The sequence below is a fragment of the Gymnogyps californianus genome, chromosome 1 (assembly GCF_018139145.2).
Source record: "Gymnogyps californianus isolate 813 chromosome 1, ASM1813914v2, whole genome shotgun sequence".
In the NCBI taxonomy this organism is placed as follows: Eukaryota; Metazoa; Chordata; class Aves; order Accipitriformes; family Cathartidae; genus Gymnogyps; species Gymnogyps californianus.
Window position 1 is genome coordinate 121,541,640 of NC_059471.1, and position 19,547 is coordinate 121,561,186.

Below are 19,547 nucleotides of genomic sequence, written 5' to 3' on the forward strand. Positions count from 1 at the left end.
TTTAACTTACCATGCAGGCATGAAAACTGCAGCTAATTCTCAAGCAGATCCCAAACCCCTGCCTTGGCAGTAACAACATCAATTAGAGAGGCAGGGCTGAAAACAGCAGCGCTTCAGGAACTTGGGCATCACTGCCTGCACACTGGCAGTATCTCTGGGACCAGCAAGGTGCACAGCTGGAGGAGGCGGATCCTTTGATTTTCACTTTATATCTATTTAAAATAAAAGGCAATGCTTATCCTTACAGTCCTGCTATAAATTGAAGAGTTTCAGTAACTCTGTCATGCCTGCACTGTTACTGAGGAAAATAGTGGAAGGTTTAAGATCTGGAGCACTTGCTTACCCAAGGTCAAGCAGCACAGGGAAAGGGGACAGGAGGGACAGGCCATAACTGTGTTTAACTAGTGGAGTCTTTTAGTCTATACATCACTTGTCACCCCTTATCTTTGAATGAATTGTTCATAATTAAGTAGTGTGACTGAAGATGTGAAATTCTACATGGCAAATACTGAGCTTGCACCTCATTTATCTCTTTCAATTGTTTAATGAATTTTCAGCTTCAGCTAACGAATAATGGCAATTTCAGGCCCATTGTCCTATGCAGGGAAATTAATAATGGCCTAAGGATAGTTTCATACCTAGGAGCATGGTAGAGATTGCCAAAATGCCAGAATATGCATTTCTTTTTAGAAGATCCAACATTATCTTTGAATTCGTTCCGGTCAGTATACAGTCCATATTCACAAAGAACCCCAAACGCACAACACACAGAACCTGCTTTTTGGGGATAAAAAGTGAGCAAAAATTGCCTGCCTTTACCTACCTTGCCCTTAAGGTTACCATACATTTCGGTTTCCCCAACAAGTCCTCTTTGTCCATGCAGAAATTTTGACCAGGGTTGAAAGCTTTTAATTGCTGGCAGTATATTAATAACGCAAAAAAGAAATGTGGGAGCCCAGTCCTTTCTTCAAAGATGTCCTGAAATAAGGTAGATTAATGGATAGGAATGGGGAAAATTCCAGATTCAAGAACTTGGCATAAAGAATATTTTATCACCACTTGCAATAGAAAGGAGCTGCGAATAATTGTTTCCACCAGCTCCTACTTCCACGGAGTAAGAAAAAGCAACTCAGTGGCAGCTGTGGCTTCAGTTGGTTTTGGCGTTCAAGACCAACTACAGAAGTTTAAATGTGGAAAGCAAAGCATACACATGATATGGATGTATACTATAATACCTACTAATTTGACCCCAGTACTTGAAAAAATGGAAATACACTTGAAATACAGAAGTATACTCTTCTTACTAGCCAAACCTGGAGCAAATGTGCCCTGCTTCTGTGACCCACACAAAGTGACTGACTTCCATTTCTTAATTGCCCCTCAAAAATGTAGCTAAAGTAAAATACTGAGAATTAAAAATGTGGTTTTCAGTCACAGAAGGAGGAATGTACACTTAAAAACAATTTTTTAGTCAAAAAAAAGTTTTACCTGAAAACACAGGGTTTTTTAAACCTAATCTGCTAAAAGTTAATGGTTGCCTTGTCTTCAACTTCTTATTAAATTTACCATGACTTACATCTCACTTCTATTTATGAATATAAAATATGCGGTTTTGAGAGAATTAGTGTGTTAATTTTGGTTTTAGACAGTGCGATGAGATAAAGTCATCTTATCAAATACAAAATGGCAAATACATAACATGCCATATCCTAACATGGCCAGATACGAGACGTGTAGGATTTAATAGTTCATCCTTGTCTGCTGCTGGAGGTGAGTCCCAGACTGCTGTAGCATGTCCATGTAAGTTCTGATGTTGTCGCTAGAAAAGATGGAATAAATTGCTTTTAGAAAAATTTTGCAAAATTAATTTAAAAGCCTGTCGGCAGCTCTAGTCTTCAGATTTGCAAGCTTTTCAAATGTTTTCTTCTGGAAGTACAACCCCTGAACCAGATTGTTTTACTTTATCCATAATGTTTTTTGTAACTTCTAGTTTGATGTCTTTTCTACTATATGCCTTCATGAAAACTCCGGATGTTAATTTCTGTCATAGTAGCATTGGGAAGTTTATTTCAGTCTGGGAGTTAACCAGCCTCGCTCTGAAATCACAAAGATGGTTCAGTGGGAGTGCCTATAAATGTGTTTCTGTAAACTGGCTTTAATGCTGTCATATGACAATCATAAGGATTATCATTCTGGAGGCATAACTCATCTTGCAGTATGCCTGGCAGCTGTCAGGATCACAGCCTTCAGACACATGTATTGGACAACTAATAATTAGACGCAGTTAGGCATTTTCTATCTGAATAATTTTTCTGATGGAAAAGACAGGGTGGTTTTTTCCAGAAAACTGAGTAAAGTGTCTTCAGGTAACTTCAGATTTGTCATAAGGCAGAAGTGACTGCTGCTAGCCAAGAAAGCTGCTGCCCATATCTGTATTAGAAATTGTGAGAGAATGTCCTGGTGCTTCCTTTCAGTCACCCAAGGGCATCAGCTGAAGGCTTCACAGGAGGGCAGGGAAATCATGACTTTTAGCTATTCTCTTCTACTTTGGTTCTCCTCAGAGTGAAACTGGCATCACCTTTCAGGCGGAACAGTCCTAGAAAGCTCAATGTGAGACTCTCCAAATCACATTTTTATCTTATAAAAAAAAGTTCTTTTCAAAAGCTGCATTTCAAAATGAAACTTTGTGCTCACTTTCAAAAAGAAAGCTACTTTTAAGTCAATAAAATTCAAAGCATGTTCAATTCAAAGTATATTATGAAAAGAAGTCTACCCATTTTCCTATTGGTGGTTACAGTCAGACTGATCAGCTTGCTATGTCTTAGTAACTATTTTAAGCACTGAAACTTGAAGTTGTATGAGTTTAGTTCTACCCACTCCTGTTCATTTCAAAGGACTGCAGTATCTTCATATGAAAGTGTTTCACAGGAATAATGTGTATATTCTGCATTGTGCTTGTCAAACTGAATCATTTAGCAATTGTTCCCAAAATTTGACAAAATTATGTCCCAAAAATGTGTACATTTTAGCACAGTCCTAAACAATTTCCCTATGAGAATCTGAGACACTTCATTTCATGTACTTGTGTGCTGATCTATAAATACTGGTTTTACCAACTGCTATGTCTCATTCTCTATTTTGTTCTCCTGAGGTTTTATTCTACACTGAATACAGTTTTGTTACTGAAATAGATGGGGGTTTTTATCTTTTATTTTTCTCCTCGGGAATTGCTTTCTGTCTGCTTTATAAATCAACTATGCAGGATATATTGCTGCAGTTTAGCCTCTGTGGACTTTTAAAAAGATATATATTCTTTAAGCTTTTAATGAATTTTTCCAAAGCATACTTAAGAAAGAACTTGCCACAATAAAATGACCACATTTAAATAACTATAAAACTTGGACAGTAAAACCAAATCTTCTTTAATTTTTCAAGACGTCTCTTATAATCAGGTTTGTTAATGTGTCAAGTTATGCCACTAGGACCCCATTGCCAGCACTCTTATATTGGTCAATATTACTTACTTAGGTACACACGTGCATTCTGAGTCTATGAAATGCTCTGTTGAGAAACCCCATCGTAGCTGGCAATCGAAGGATCAAAGGCAAAAGAACCCAAGTCCATGTAGTATTGTGCTGTGTCTCTCAAAGCTGTCCATGATTCACTAATCTGAAGTAGATCAAAACAGAAAAGAAGATTCTGAGCTTTGATACTGAATAAATACAGTGTGTGACTACGGAGCAACCTTTGCCTGTGTTGTTAATTCGGACAGATTTCTCCCCTTGCCCCAAAGGGTTACTGTTACGTGTTAATCCCAGACCTGTACTTTCTTTTTTTCAATAGATGCTTCCAGATGATGGAAGAAAATACCTGTTCTGCCACAGTGTATCCCCATGCATTCTGGCTGCTGCTTGGGTCCCAATAGTTCTGAGAATATGGTATCTGTCTTTTGAGTCGTATAAATTGATTTGCTGATTCTTCTGTCAGAAAAGGTGCTCCAAGGACACCTGAAATGGAAGCTGAGAAATATTTGTAATATCAGAAAAATATTTTAGAATGTGCACTTCAAAAAACATATTTATACCCAAGGAGCATGTCTTTGTACCTGTAGTTTATTTAACAGAAATCAAAGATGGTCCTACCTTAGATCTCCAGAAAGACTTTTTTTTTTAAGCCTGAAGTTAATAAAACAGCTGCTATAAATCATTATTTTGCTCTTGAATCCAAAGTAAAGTAACAATCAAATTAAGGCACTAATTCATTTTTAATACAAGATTTTGTGACAAAAAAACCTTAGACTGGAATTGCACTAGTCTCAGGTGTGCTGAGAAGCCTAAAGTTTTTTTAAAAAAAACCCTAAACATGCCTATGAATTTAACTATGCTTTCTAAACCTTCTGGTTTAGATGTAGTATTTATTCTCATTAGTAGCCGCACAGAAATTGCATGCATGGAAATTACTCTATGAGCAAAAGATACTGCACTTCTAAACTTGTTATCACATTGCTTTAGACAGCTTTTGAGGTCACCCCAGATGCAGAAGTACTTCTTGCAGATCTTCTTGAAATAACCATTCTGCCCAAGAAAAAGGGTTGAATTCCTCATTAACTTCATATGAAAGGCCCTGGTACAGGAAAAGTCTTCTCTTTTTAGTCTCTAGTGTTTGAGACATAAATTCATTTAGGGTTAAACTGGTCTGAAATAGCATGTCAGTCTGAATTGTACAATTTGTAATGAACCGCTGATTAAGTTGAAACTCGGATAAGTCAGCCAAGCTGAGGCCAGTGTCTGTAAACAGCTGTGCTCCAATTTAGTGAAGTGGGTTTAAATGGACACCTGAGGGTGACCTGCACATACTTGGTACAGGTGGGCCAAGAACCTGAACCCTTGTCTATGGTGTCTTACAATGGGAGCTCAGCAGGGCAAGCTATCACCTCACTGACAGCTCTCCAATGCCCTTATTCCTGAATTTCTAGGGGGAAAATCTAACTGAGAATGTCAAATGTTTGCTTTCATGTGCAATGCTCAGCCAAATCCAGCTCACTTGCTATTATTGCTAGCTTTGCTGATCAACTGCAATATGGTCGCTCTTTATTTTTTCAAATAGAAGAAAACGTATGCTGAATGTATATAGGTAGCAGATATGTGAGCTAGAGTATTTGCTGCTCCTTTTCACTTTGTTTCTTTTCAAAGCCAAAAAATGCTTGAAAAGAAAGTGAGAAAATGCTTGATTATACAGTAATGAACAAAAAAAAGAAGCGAAGGTGGTTGTCATCTTCGCTCTTAACAAAGACATGAAATAGTACTTTAGAAAATTTACTTAGCAAGCAATGACAGTCCAAGTAGTTCCTTCCTAATTCATTTTCTTCAGATTCCAAGTTACTATAATCAGAAACTGGAGGCAGAAATTTTGGGGTAGGGAGTTTTCAAGGAATACTATCTTTAAAAATGTTAACAACTCCATGGAAAAACCTAAGTTCAGACATTTGGTGTGAAGACTCTTGTTGTGTGAACTGCTCTCTTCCTTAGGGAACTGAGGATTAGCCATTTCTGTACTTCAGAAAACAAGTAAGATTTTGGCCTGGGGAAGAAAAAAATTTATTTCTTGCATTTGTCTAGTAAGCTGCTACACTTCTGTTCCAGAGCTGCACAAGATAAAACTAAGCTCGTGCCAAATTTCATTATTTCTCTGGCAATTTACTATTATCCAGTAGAAAATCTATGAGCTGTTAACTTCTCTTTAGTGAATTTGGGGTTTTTTTTTGGTTTTAAATATTTTGTAAGCTCATGATTACATTTCTGGACTGAGATAACTGAACTGGGATCAGAAATTGGCTCAGTAACAGGCTTCACTTTTGTTTAAATGTATATATAGTTAGTAAGGGCCATTAAACATTAAATTTTATCACCAATATGTGCTCTGGCCTTCCAGCTTCATGGTAAGTTAGAAAAAAAGATCATTAAGCAGCTCTGCTTTTTTTGTTTCTTTTCCCCACTGCCAGCATCTTCAAAAAATGAGCTTGTCATTCTGCTGGTGGGATGGTGAGGCGTGGTCTTGGCTACTGTGGCACAGAGTGCTGCATCTTAAGGGTATTAACTTTCAATTTTTAATATACAGTCTACTCTGGCTGCACCGGTATCCAATGAGAAATGCCATCCCTAACCATACTGAATATTCACTTTGATTAAAGTGTACTTGCCTGCTCCGAGGGGAGGCAGGGGTGTCAGCTCTGCTCTTGGCTTCTTTCGTCACTGTTAACACCCATTTCTTGTTCTTTTCTAGCTGCTATCTCAAATCCTTCCACCTCTCACCTTTAGCACCTGGGAGCCATCTCTGCAGGGCTTGTCCCTAGCTGCTGAGACACTCCAAAGATGCATAAGTACCAGAAGAAAATCAAGTAAGTGCCTTTATATTCAAGCTAACCCTTCAGGCTTAGCTCATTCTCTCTTCGTCTTATTGTAAGGATCATTATACATCTCTCAATGGGGCAAACTTCATTCACCTCCAGAATGTCTCTAGTAAGACCATTTCTAGTGAAACCAGAAGTAGTCCCGTTGGTCTTTCACTAGGACTACATAGACAAGCAGGGTTGCACGTTTACTTGTGCTCTGGCAGAGCTCAGAGAAAGCAAGGTCTCTAACCTGGGGCATCAGACCAGACGTCTCCATCTGAGTAGCCCCTTCGAATACAGTGTATAGTCTTCAGCAACTAACCTACATCTTGCCTCAATTTAAGTTTCTCAGACCAGGTGTAATTTTTTCCCGCCTTTTGAATGGCTGAGTAAAAGATCGTGGAAGAGTTTGTTGCTTGGGTAGATGCTTTATAAATACAGACTATTCCTGAAGGACTGCAGCTCTCCGTCTTGCAGGAGACTAGCACAGAAACCAGGAGAAGGGAGTTTCGGAGCACCTGGGCACGAGACTAGAGGGAGTCAGGAGCAGGTAGGTAATGTTAATGAAAAGACTTACAGTGCATAAAGTTGAGCTGAAAAAAGATGAAGAATTTCAAATTGTAGTGAAACAAAGTTAACTCACTGCGAAGAGCAGTCAGACATATTGTACATTAATGTTTTCATTCAATACTGTTTTCCCTCTTTTCTCTTAGATAAATATGTTATTTGAAAAACACATTTAGGCATTAACGGCCCAAAGGGAAAATAGGAGGAATGTGCGAGGAGTGAACTATTGCAGGGGCTGTATCAGCTGTTACCAGTTAGAGTGTTTCCTTTCATCATCTCTTGAAGATTCACTCAGTGTTCTCATATGAAAAGCAAATTATAGAAAAAATTGGCTGTTTTTAGCAAGCAGATGCTTAGTTCATGTAATTATTGCCTTCAGCAGGTAGTTTTGTCTATCCTGTACACCTAAACAGATTGTCTAGAGGGAAAACTATTAGCAGTCATTACTGCTAAGGTGCCTTCTGAGCATCTCATTTTGGATTAGTGTGGACTGGTATAAGACTAAACTTGAGAGCGGGGACATGGTGGTAGAACCTTGTGATCTTTGTCAAAATAGCAAATGTACTTAATCTGGCATTAACTATTAAAAAAACCCAAACGATTATGAAAAAGGCATATCAAATAGCTTGGAATGTCAAGGTAATAATAAAAAAGTATTACAGTACAGCAAGCAAACTGCACTTAAAATATAAAACCAACCTGCATAGATCTTAAATTATTGTGCATTAAAATCTCTTCATAGTAGACTTAAATGGAAGCTTAACTCTATTGTGCGAGGATAGATTTCTAGAAAGCAAGATACTTAGCTGGGTGCAACTGCAAAATCTTCCCAGGAGGACATCTTTTTCTATCAGCTGAATGTGCAATGATCTACTTCATCACACAGTCAAAAAGGTGAGTATGGGATTAAATTTTGATACCTTTGCCTGCTTAGGCACCCATTTAATTGATATGCTTTTTCTTTTTTAAAAGCTAAGCAGTACGACCCATTGTGTGCTTAGCAGTCTTTGGGGAGAGCAGGCAAGCCACCATTTCCATGTCTAATAGTAGAGTTAAATGTTAAGAAGACAAACCTTTAAACTTGCTTTAGTATAGGATATGCTCCCCGCACCCCCCAGGGAGCCTTTTTTTATCTAGATCAGCAGTATTGTATAAGTGGTGAGGAGCAAACTCAAGGCTTAGGACCAAAATTTATCCCTGGTGTGCATCTACCACAGGGAAAAGTGGTTTACGTCTGATTTGCTGTGATATTTACAAAAAATTTGACAATTACTTAGCAACACTTCAGTCACTCTCTGTGCACATTGTCATATAAACCGGAGCTATTTGTTTCTCTCCCTAGTTTCTGAAGACTATTGCAAGTTTCTGACAACCTGAAAACCTATTGCTGAAGTTATTTATATCAATGGAATTTAAATATCAAAAGTTGGCAACTGCTGTGGCTCCTTTCCTTTTAGTCTAATAACTCTTGTTTTTATCGGCTTTGGTGATTGTCTGGTCAAAATGTCAGCTCACAGGGGTAAGGCTGCTGGTCTTATCAGCATTTTAGGACAGAGCTTGGACAGAGACTAAACTTGGACAGAGCTAAACTTCAACCTTGGACACTTCAACCTTGCTGAGGTGGCTGGTGCTGACGTGTTGGGAACTTTGAAAAAGTAAATCAAATGCTGCAGCTCAGGTGTGTTTCTTAAGGTTAGAAATGAGCCAGAATGGAGCCTCTCCGTGCTTCAGCTATCTAACTTTCTAAATCCAGAAAAGATTCACAAAGCCAGACCCCAGGACTCGGTCTGCAGATTCAGAATACCACAGCACAACAGTGCAAGTGCTGAAAGAAAAGTGTGGAAGCAGCTGGTTTTCTCTTCACTAAAGTATTTCTCCAGGTTATGTGGCACTCCATAGAAATCAAGATGTGGTTATCTGTCAGTACTTTGCATATGTGGATGGATTGCGGCAGGGATAGACTTTTGGATTCTGCAGGCGACCTCTGGGCCACATGTCACCTTTTCTCAGCTGAAAAGTACAATTGCATTAAAGTCAAACACCTGCATATTGCTTTTTCAAATGGTGAAAAAGAAATGTGTTTATGCACATTGGCTATGTACCCCGAAGTGTTTGGATGGTAACAGGCCTTAAAATAAAAATCGGTTAATTTGCTAATACCTGTTGACAGCAAAATTTAAAGTCACTGATTAAGTGCTTCAACAGCGTTCATATCACGCAGTCTTTAAAATTTTGGTCTCATCTTTTTGGTCTCATCTTTTTATTTTTAAAGCTTGAAGTACAGTAGTCTCTATTCTTTGATAATTCTTAATTTTACAGCACAGGACATGAGCTCTCTGGTTCAAGAGATGAGAGCTCAGTTGTCAGCAATCATTAGAGCTACAGCATCAGCCTCATTCCCTCATCAGCAAAGGCAGACAAGTTACAGACACTTAATACAGAATTAGGTGTTGAACATATTGCTAGTGTCATGCCAGGGGTTAGGAAAGTTGTCAGGTATGGCTAAATAGCAAGGCAATTTGGCAAAAATCCTGGATAATCCTAGGGAAGAAACTACTTCCCCTGCAGCAAAGTATTAAAAAAAGCATTGGTCCTGCTCAGTGGGTCCTGGTGAAATTTCCTTCCTGAATCCATATGAGGCCATCAGTTTAACCTTGAGTGAATGGGCAAGATGCCCCCACCAGACATCTGAGACCTCAGTAATGATCCCAGAGCCAGGACACCACACTCTTGTACCCCATCCCTTGCTGCTGCACTCTGCAGAGGCTAAAGAAAAGGTCCAGCAAACAGTCCAGAAAGCCTATTCCCAGAGATGTGAAGATGGTTTATTATGGGGATTGATTTATAGCAGCTGAGTTGAGTGTGATGAAGGGTCAGGTTCTCATTAGTGAGTCTTACAGTCTCTGTTTTAATTCACCACCACCTTGATCATTGCTGAAAGGATTCACAATTAATGAAAAACTGAACTGTTTGTAATCAATGAAACTTTTAAGAGCTCATTAAAAATCAGTAATAAATAGTTCTTCCTGCCTTTTGAACAAAGGAACCTGGGAAAGAGGGCAAACAAGACTGTTAGGAAAGACAGAGACATAAGGGAGATGAAAGCAAAGATAAGTCTTCTAAAAGGAGGGGCAGCAGGCTGCTGTGCTCCGAGCTTGGCTTCAGGTGACACTGCTTGTGTCATGATGGCCTTCAATGGAAAGGAGGTGAGGTTCAGGAATACAGACGAGTACCCAGGAATAGTCCATGCTCAGGTAAACAGCAGATCAGGAAGTACAAATAAGGGGAAAGGAAGGTTTCTAGGTGAGCTCTAATTTGCAGAAGAGAGAAAGGCCCTTTCCATCTCCTTCCCTCCCTGCAGAGCCTCACTGCAGCCAAAACTTAGGGTCGTATGACAAGGAAGAGAATTTGGCCCATAAGAGAGTTGGGCCATAAGACATCTACTGGTCTCAACTCATAAAACATCTTTTTTATTAATTCATAATTAAGCATTGGCTAATTCAGTCTACCTCATTTTGCCTTAGCTCTTCATGTCATGTATTTACTGCATGTGTGTTGGAGCACTTGGATCTAAGAAATGCTTTTAATGCACGCATGTGGATGGAGCATCTTTCCATGATGCGGGCAATCACCTGAGAAGTCAACAGTCACTGCCTGCCTGGTTTGTTCTAATTTAGTGAGGAATAAATTAATCTCACAGCATGTGCATCACTGATTATTGACTGTACCAGTCTGTGCTGCTTTGGGAAGAGCATTCTTTCCGCCTTGCTGATGCTGCAGCCCTGCCCTATCCATTTTCACTCTGGTCCAAGTTTTACAGGGTGAGTCTTGATTTTAGGTGCCCTGGTTGCAGGGTGCTGTGAAGGTTCAATGATCAGACAACCTGAGAGCTTTAAAAAAATCAGTCTCATCAAGCAATTCAAATCAGACATCCCAGAAATCACTTGTGAAATAGATCATTTTGGGTCCTTATAAATGCATGTGAAATTGTTTCTTACATACAATAAATGTTGAGATCAGAATAATGTTTAGGGAAGATTCCAGAAAAACAGCATTCACCTCTTTCTACAATTTTAACAGTTCAGGATATCATCCTGTAAGAATCCCTTTTGGTCAGGAAGGCATCCTTGCTCCTCATACCTGAGGGGTTGAGCAGTAAAAAGTTCAAAAGTAGTCACGAGGAGCAGAATCAAGACTGTATTTCACAGAATTTGCTATGCAGTCTTGTGCTCGCCCACTCTCCCATATGTCCCTGCTGCAGTGATTTCCAGTTAATTCTCTTCCATCAGTGCTGTTCCGGTGGTAAGACGGGTTTTTTTGCCAGCTGACTATTTAACAAGCCAGAAGGGAATGACATGAGACAGAGTGCCGGGCACTTACCTGTAAACAGCAGAGCAGACGCCAAAATTTGAAACTTTTTCAGAGACATGGCAAATTATCCAGAAAGTGTTTCCTTTGTAAAGCGAAGGCAGTCATACGGTTTTATACTTTGTTATCTTTAGGTTTATAAATCATTTACCAGATACCTGTAAATCGTTGGTGCAGGCAGAGGGCAGGGTACAGTGCTTAGTTCAGGTTTGTCCTATATGCCTCTGTTTGTACACTTTGGACTTTGCAAGCTGACCCTCTAATGAGCCATAATGGCTCATTATTGTGTGGATGCATTAACTTCTCCATAAGCTTTATAATGCAAAATAGCACATTGGGCTTGCTCCGTGCGTGCTGAACAGGCAAGTGTCTGTGAGTCAGTCTTCTGCATGATTGTTTTCCCCTCGTTGTGATAATGAGCAGGAGTGGTTTATAGTTTGATGCAAATATGAATAGTGGGAAATGGTGTTTGAATCCACCTGCTCTGAGAGCAGTGCCTAAGTATACAGTATATTTTAGCTGTATAATGCTTGGGTTGAGGAAAATAAACCCATGATAAAACTGACTGAGAAAGCACTAGGGCACAGAAGGAGAGAGGGAGTTGGGTTCCTGCCCTGAAGCAGACACGGGTCACAGGGTCTCTCGTTGCCTTCTGCTGGTGTCAGGACTCTGTAGTGTGGGACACTATGAGTTCATGCTGTCTTATCTTTCCCACCCCTCCCGTCTCCAGTTAGATGCTGCCTTTTTATATACAACTCACTGTCAGTAACAGTTGTCTTACTGCAGACCAGTTTATCTTCATAAGCTTACCTACACTGACGACAACGGACCACAGAAAAGCTGAGCTTTATCACACGTTGAGGTGAGTTGATCTGCAGTTCAGCAGCACAGGTGTGCGTGTACTCAAAGGTCTTTACGTCAGGGAATTAGACCTTGCTAACGTTACAGGTCAGGGACCAGACTCCATGCTGATGGGCAGTAGTACTTCATTCTTACATTCACAGTGAGAACCATCTAGTCTAGACAGTGGATGGAGCAAAGGTTTGTTGGGAAGTAAAAGAGCATTTAGTTATATAATTACAGAGCCTTATAGTTCCTGTCATTACACATTGGTGGGCAGGAGGGGAGACTATTGAGCAGCAGGTCTAACAGTGGAATCCTTAACCTTGCAGTAGGTCGCTTCACAACTTTAGTATTATTTTAGCATTGTTCTAAAAAAAAAAAAAATCAATCAACCCCACCTAGCAAATTATGCATGGAGGCAGGTGCTCTGCACTCTGGTGCCATGTTAACAATAAATATTAATTACCCGAACTTACAATCAGCTTTCCCCATCTCTGAGCTACTAAATTAAATGTTAGATGTCAGCATTTATGTGCACTAGCATAAAAGGTGTAAGGACTGGGACATTGGCCAATGGGTGACACAGGTGGCTGACAGACAAGCTCTCAAGAACTGTAGAACCCCCAGAAATAAGTTCCAGGAAAGCACACAAGTTATCCTTTTATCTCACAAACTTTTCTAGGCCATCTTCTCCAGCCTCTTCCACACTTCTCTCTTACATGGACCTGCCTTTCTATTGCAGTTTCCCTCCCACGGGTTTTTCCTCCCGGTTCCTAATATAATGTATGGAAGAACATGTTGGCATGTCACTTTATTGCAGTTATCTCTTCTTTAATGTGCAGTCTGCTCATAAAGAAAAGTGCTAGTGATATGGCCTAGGCCAAAAGAGATGACAGCAGCCAGTAAGACTTCACTGCTACCAGGGAGCAGATCACAGGGAGTCATGCTGGACTGGCAACACAGACCCAAGACACCTATTTCTCCTATGTCATCTTAGGAAGCAAGAGAATGAGATAAGAAAGTTTTTCTTAGGAACAGGAGTTGAAAAAATGATAAAACAGTTAGACAGAGGCCAGGGATCCCAACTGACCCTGAACATCCTAAGTCCAGGCTCCCAGAACCTAAAAACTCATCCTTGCTCTTGCAATTTCTAAATAAAACCTGTCACGTGCTGGAGAATATGACTTGTCTATATCCTTTACTGATGAAGCCTTGACTCTGTTATAGGGAAAGTCCTCAGTGAGAGGCACAGAAAGTCTTCTGGTGGGGCCACAAAACACAGTGGGGATGTTGCAATGCCCGGACCTAGGCTCTGAGTTCAGAAGAATGCAAGGCTTACTCTGCTGTAGAGTGGGACAGTGGTCAGCCAGCTTAGGCGATGATACAAGATCTCGGAAGGAGCTAAACTGCAAACAGCACATCCCCTTGGACATATAGATCCATGACACCTGAACAGTCATCCTGCTTTTCTTTGTTTCATCCCCTATCTGGCCACCATCGCTTCCTTGTCTGATTTTGGTCTTGCTCCTGGCCCCTGCTCTTTCTTGTCTAGCCTTCCCAACTCTACCTTCTTCCCCGAGATTCGTCTTCCCTCTTGTTGCATGCTCTGCAGTTTCACATAAAATGATGCTATGGCCCTAAACCCCAACTTCTTTAGATTGAAGAATTTATAGGTCTCTTATAAGGAGAGTGGCTTCCCAGTGCGATTTCCCTTTCCTCCTCTTATAGGTGTCCTGCTTCCCATATCCACATGGGTATACAGCTGTCAGATTCACCCCCTCCCTGCCTCCTACCCTAGTCCTGCTATCGCCTAGTCTCACCTCTGCTCAGAATAGCCAGTGTTCTTCCTGAAGCCCTGTAATGTATATTTAGTCTGGGAGTCACATATGCCCAGCTGGCTCATATACAAAAACTTTTAGGAGACAGATGTGTTCTTAGCTGTTCTTTGAGGGCATTATATAGGCAATCTGGATATCACTAAAAACCCATGAAAAGCATGAATGTGTTCATTGAATGTAGAATTTTAGCTGTTAATCACTTACAGATATGCAGGCTGCAATTTTATGGAAGATTTATAACTTGGCCCAATGGCTCAAATTTTCATATGGAGGAATGAATCATCATATCATTTTTATATGATGCCCTCCCTCTCTTGTCAAATTTCTATTCCCTACTTTAAAGCACGGAAAGCTTGTTCGAAGGAGTTGTCATCAGACTACTCAGTGCAAGTTAAACTTCCCCCCACACATCCTTGTCTCATATGCAGAAATAGCTGAGATATTGGCTGAAATGCTTCCAAAAAACTTCAGGCTAAGGCAGACACCTGACATATTTTAAAAAATAAATAAATAATTTAAAAAATCAGACCAAATGATAAAAGTTTAACTGAGTTATAGGCATGTGAAAGTAGGATTTCAGGCAATCCCTTCAGAAAGAAGGGACATTTCAGGCAATCTTCAATGGTACCAGCCTTATCAAGAAGGTGTAAGGTAGGCTTCAAACAGCAGAACTCTAAGTTAGGGAAAGATCAGAACATTCTTCCTTTTACATTTCATAATCTTAGTAAATCACCATTTCAGGAGAAAGATCTATGTTCTTCCCCTACTAATATCATTTTTTTTTTTCTTTTTTCTTTCAGGAAAAAGAGTAAAAGCCCAAAACTGTACCTGATTATAGCTGAAACAGATTTAGGAAGAAAAGAGGTTGGGCTCATCTTAAAAACATCATGGGGAAGATGATGACCACTGGCTATGCAATGAGGTCTCTGTCTCCTTGAATAATTTTTCAATGTATTTTTCACTAGTGAAGTAGTTATAAAATGGTTAATTTGTAAAATATCTGAGAGATAGGGGAGCTGAATATCCTTAAGATTGCTCGTTGTTTCAAGTTCACTGAAATCAGCTAACATATAAAGTTATCGGGAAGGAGCAAATAGGTAGGAAATCACATACACAGCCTGGGTTAGGGAACAAAAAAGGAAGATAAAGTTGAACAATTTGAGCTGTAAAATCCACATTCTTTTTCTTCCTTGGCACCTGCTTCACACCTGCACATGTGTCTTGCAGCAGGAAGCTTAATTCTTTTGGTCCAATTTTGCCATCTAAGTATAACGCTAATCTCTCAGACTTTATAAACCACTATGTAACTGTTGAAAAATGTCATCTTCTTCTAGTGCATTTAATATCAAATTCCTCATTTGTTTCAACTTTTCTAACATTTACTAGTTCTGTTTGTTCATCTCTAAGACATTTTTTACTTAAGTGGATGTGCGTAGACCAGTGTTGAACTTCATTCTTTAAGTATTTGAAAATGCCTGTTGTGTTGCTGTGGTATCTTTTTGGAGTAGAGATGAGACAAGTGCAAGGTAATATTTAAAGAAACATAAAACATATGCAGGATGTGAAAAACCTCTCTCAAAACAGAGGGAACATGCACAAAAAGTTGTACATGGGGGACAATCTACTATAAGGACTCAGAATAGGATGTGTATTAGCAGCATAAAGAGCCCACGAGCTTCTTGTACCTTGTCTTGTTGTTATGTTTGGTATTCTCTGCCTGATTTAGTCTAGTTAAACTGAGCAAGGAGGCAGTGCAAAGGCAGACTTGAGCCACCTAAGTGAACCAGGCCTCTTCCAGCAGCTATGCCTTAGGAGCACAGCATAAGACGTGTCATACTGGGTTAAACTGGAAGCCTGGTGTCCCATGCCTTACTGTGGCCAGCAGCAGAGGTCTAGGGAGGGGGCTAAGAAAACAGCGACCATTGCTGTTTCCACCAGCATACCTTCTGTACAACCAGCACATTGTGGCTAAGGACTTGAAGTCAGAGGCAGTAGCTTAGTGTTTAAAGTTTCTTGGTAGATTCTCAATACCTTAGTGTTGTAACCAGTTTTAAAATCCATAGCTGAACTAGGTGCTGTGTTGAACCCTGCACCTGACAGATATTTGGGCAAAATATCTTCTGTTACTTTTGTGTCATGGGGAAAGCCTGGCTACATAATTCTGCGTGCTGTTTCTTGCCTGGTGGAAAGGCAGGAAGGCCGAAGTTGGGACTGTTTGCAGTGTGGGTGCTACTGCAGTTCAATAGAACAGACAATCCTTGGCAGGAGTTTTGGGAAAGTACTGGGGGATTTTCAGCGTTTTGGGTCAGTCACTGATTCCAGTTACTGCTTTCTGTATTCTGCCCTGCTGCCTCCGAGTAGTGCAAGTCTTGGAAGACACCTGCCATCAGCCTGGCACTGAGGGTGTGTATCCACACGTGACCTAGGGGCAGCACTCTGGTTCCAGCCGTCGCAAGCAGTGCAGGGGAAGATGCCTCTCCAAAGTTGCCGCCAATGCCCTAGGATGGTTAAGTGCATTCTGTTGACTAACCTGCCTTTACAAAATTTTCTCCCTTATAGGAATTCATTATCCCCTACTTTTCCAAGGTGATGGTGTAAAGGTAATTCGTATAAATCTGTGTGCTGTGGAATTGAGCTAAGACCTACAGGGAGGTCTAACGTGAGCAAGTTAACAGGTCTTTTATTGGCCACTACTTCGAATGCCTAGTGTGCTTTGAAGTAAGCCTACTGGCATACGGTGAGGTATTTAGCACAGCAGGATTGTGCATTTTACACCTTCTGGCTTGGAGATGTGCTTTAGTTCAGTGTTTTATTCCAACCAGTTACAGCTCTCGATAGGCCCCATTTGCCTGTGCCAAACAGCACCACGAGTCCCATCCTGCTGCTCTTGTGCTCGAGCACTTTTGTTCTCTTCACCTTTATGACTCCTGAGGGCACGAGTAACTCTCCCTTCACAGGAGGAGAAGGCATGAATGTTTTAACTCGCCATGTTTTCCCAGAATTGCACAGTGTAAGACTCTCACCTTTCAATGACATGTACTCCTCAGTTTGCCAGTTCCAGGAGCAGGTGCTGGAGGTGGCCCTCAGCTCACCCTGTCTGCAGCAGGGGCTGCTCCAGGGAAGCTCCTGCAGGGCAAGAGGAACAGCTGGGAGCAGGGACAGGAGCTGTCTGTTTAAGCCTCTTAATTTGTGAGTGACTTGGGGCCAGGGTCTGAGAGCCTCTGGTGGCACCCACCTCCCTTTGGTGGTCAGGGCACCTCGCCATGTACTGTGAGAGTTCAGTTGTTCTTTGGGTGCAGTGGGAGCACCCGCACTGGGATGGTACCAGGGTGGGCACCTGTGCCCCGGTATTTGGGCAGCATGGCCATGTCTCAGGCAGAGTCACCGCACTGGTTTGCCCTCCCTCTGGCTGGGTTTCTGGCATGTAGATAGTAGTCAGCAGGTTTGTTCCTTCCATGCCCCGAGCCGTTCTCGTCAAGTCCCCTACAAGTATCACCCACAGCTCAAATCTCATAGTCCTTTTCTTAACACGTGGTGAGTGACCAGCGCAACCAGTGACTGTGGTTTCCTTCCTTTTGTATCAGTACAAAGTTTAAGAAAGGATGCCAACATTCAGGTAAGTGGCCTAGAAAGTTAGATAATCATTGCTTTGAATAGTCATCTTGTTTGCAAAGTCATGGCCTTCATACTTGACTGTAATGTCTAACAAATACATCTCTTGTTGCTGAGACTGTAATAACTAAAACTCTAACATCCTTTGCAGAGCATTTACTATGGTGCATACGGTGTTTTTCTACATTTTCAGCAACTTCATTATGCTTTATATTATGTCTGATTTTGTACCTATTGAGTGTTCTATTTTCATGGGATAATGGGTGTCCTAAATGCACAGAGTTGCTACAAGCATCTGGATTGTCTAGATTTTTTATTTTTTTTAACCATTGAACTCAAGTACAGGTCCAAGGGTGTAACTGAGTACCCAGCTCAGTCAGCCCCACTGATAACTCTGACACTGGCCTTGTTCTCAGTTCACCTGAATGCAGCTGCCCCAGCGTAACAAGAAAATATGGTGGCATCAGACCACACAAGAAGCTGGAGCAATGTGAAAAATCTCCAAGAAACTGTCATTACTTTATCTTCTGAATGCTTATGTCCTATTCTGTAGAAGATTATGCAGTCTTGGTGCTTTTTTTTTTTTTTAAACTTCAGGTTTCTACTTTAAAATCTCCTATGGTAGCATGACCTGCAGTTCTCGTGGTGGCAGCCAGAAATTGTCACAGCATTCCAGACAGGTTGCTGCTGTCTGATCTTGTTGCGGTGTAGATATTAGCTGACAGCCCTTGGAGCTGTTCTAATCCATCACTCCTGATCCACAACAGAGCAACCATGGCTTGCAGAGAAAAAAAACACACACTGTGTTCCTCTTGATGTGGTATAAAGCCACACCCAGAATCTTCTGTGTGTTTTTCTTGCCTTTCTGCCAGCAGTGAGGTAGGAACTGTGGTAGGTGCAACTTGAAGCAATTTTAAATGCAGAATTCTTTAAGTCCCCTCTCTTCTGGAAATTAATATATATTGCTGCCCCTGCACAGATTTAGGGCAGTGTTTATGAAGTCAGGCTGATCGAGCCAGGGCAGGACCTGATGATTGTGCTCCCTCTAACATGAGCCCTTGAAGGGAGGGCATGTGGATGCCATTTCTCAGCTAAAACAATAAAGCTGTTGGGAGTGTCTTGTGCTGTCACCCCCTTTTTACTTATGTAGTGCAGCAATTTCTAACATCTATAAACAAACAAATGCTTTAGCTTGTTGTAAAGTCAATTTTTATTACTTCTTCTTAAAAGCTGAATAACGTACAGCCAAAAGAATTGACGTTGATGTATAGGACTGAGCATCAAACCGTAGCCTGCATTCTTGTAGTCCTGTCATAAAACTGGGAAAATTAGTGTCCCGATGAGAAATATGAAAAATTCTATAACTAGAGCAATATGAGGAGCATTTTCAGTGCTGTCACAGACTGCAGTGGGAATTAACTGCTATTGGTGTGACTTATGCCACAGGTGTATTTAACACAGTCAAGTTAAATCCTTGTTCTGTGGAGTCCGTCTGTTAATCTGGCTTCGATCCTCCTGTCACCTGCTGTTGCTGAATGTGGGATGAACTAATCCTTATGTGCACTTGGAAGATAAGGCTTGGTTTTAAATCTCATTATAGTGGTAAAACAGGAATAGATCCACTAGGAACGGAGCTACACAGGTATGAAACCTGGTTTGATCCCTCTAATTACAAAAATACATGTCTGCATAGCTCCAGCTCTTCATAGATCATTCTGTCACACTATCACAAAAGGGGTTTTTTTGTACTAGATTCAAAAAATATGTATTAGCCTTATAACTCAGTAGAGAACAGCCCTGGTAATTGCATCACCACTTAAAATGTTGCAAAGGAACGTACAGAATACAATATAGAAAAAAAGATTAAAACATAGTTTCAGAAAGGGGGTTAAATGTCTTGGTCAGCATTTTGCTGTTCAGAAATCCTT

At 40.7% G+C, this 19,547-nt stretch overlaps 1 protein-coding gene across 1 annotated transcript; it reads right to left on the reverse strand.

The window, feature by feature from the left end:
- Nucleotides 1–1,740: 1,740 nt before the first annotated feature.
- Nucleotides 1,741–11,387, reverse strand: C1H3orf85 (chromosome 1 C3orf85 homolog). The gene is made up of 4 exons (XM_050893168.1): nt 11,339–11,387; nt 3,871–4,019; nt 3,588–3,669; nt 1,741–1,823 (listed from the first exon to the last, which is right to left on the reverse strand). Exons 1-4 carry the CDS (start codon nt 11,385–11,387, stop codon nt 1,741–1,743), a joined length of 363 nt encoding a protein of 120 aa, XP_050749125.1.
- Between the last annotated feature and the right edge of the window lie 8,160 nt (nt 11,388–19,547).

Bases quoted from the DNA above. Each gene is read 5' to 3' on its own strand.
- C1H3orf85 (XM_050893168.1), bottom strand. From the start codon at position 11,387: ATGTCTCTGAAAAAGTTTCAAATTTTGGCGTCTGCTCTGCTGTTTACA. The intron at 4,020-11,338 runs GTAAGTGCCCGG...AATATTTCTCAG, and splicing joins GTCTGCTCTGCTGTTTACAG to CTTCCATTTCAGGTGTCCTT. The intron at 1,824-3,587 runs CCAGCTACGATG...ATTCCATCTTTT, and splicing joins TGCCTTTGATCCTTCGATTG to CTAGCGACAACATCAGAACT.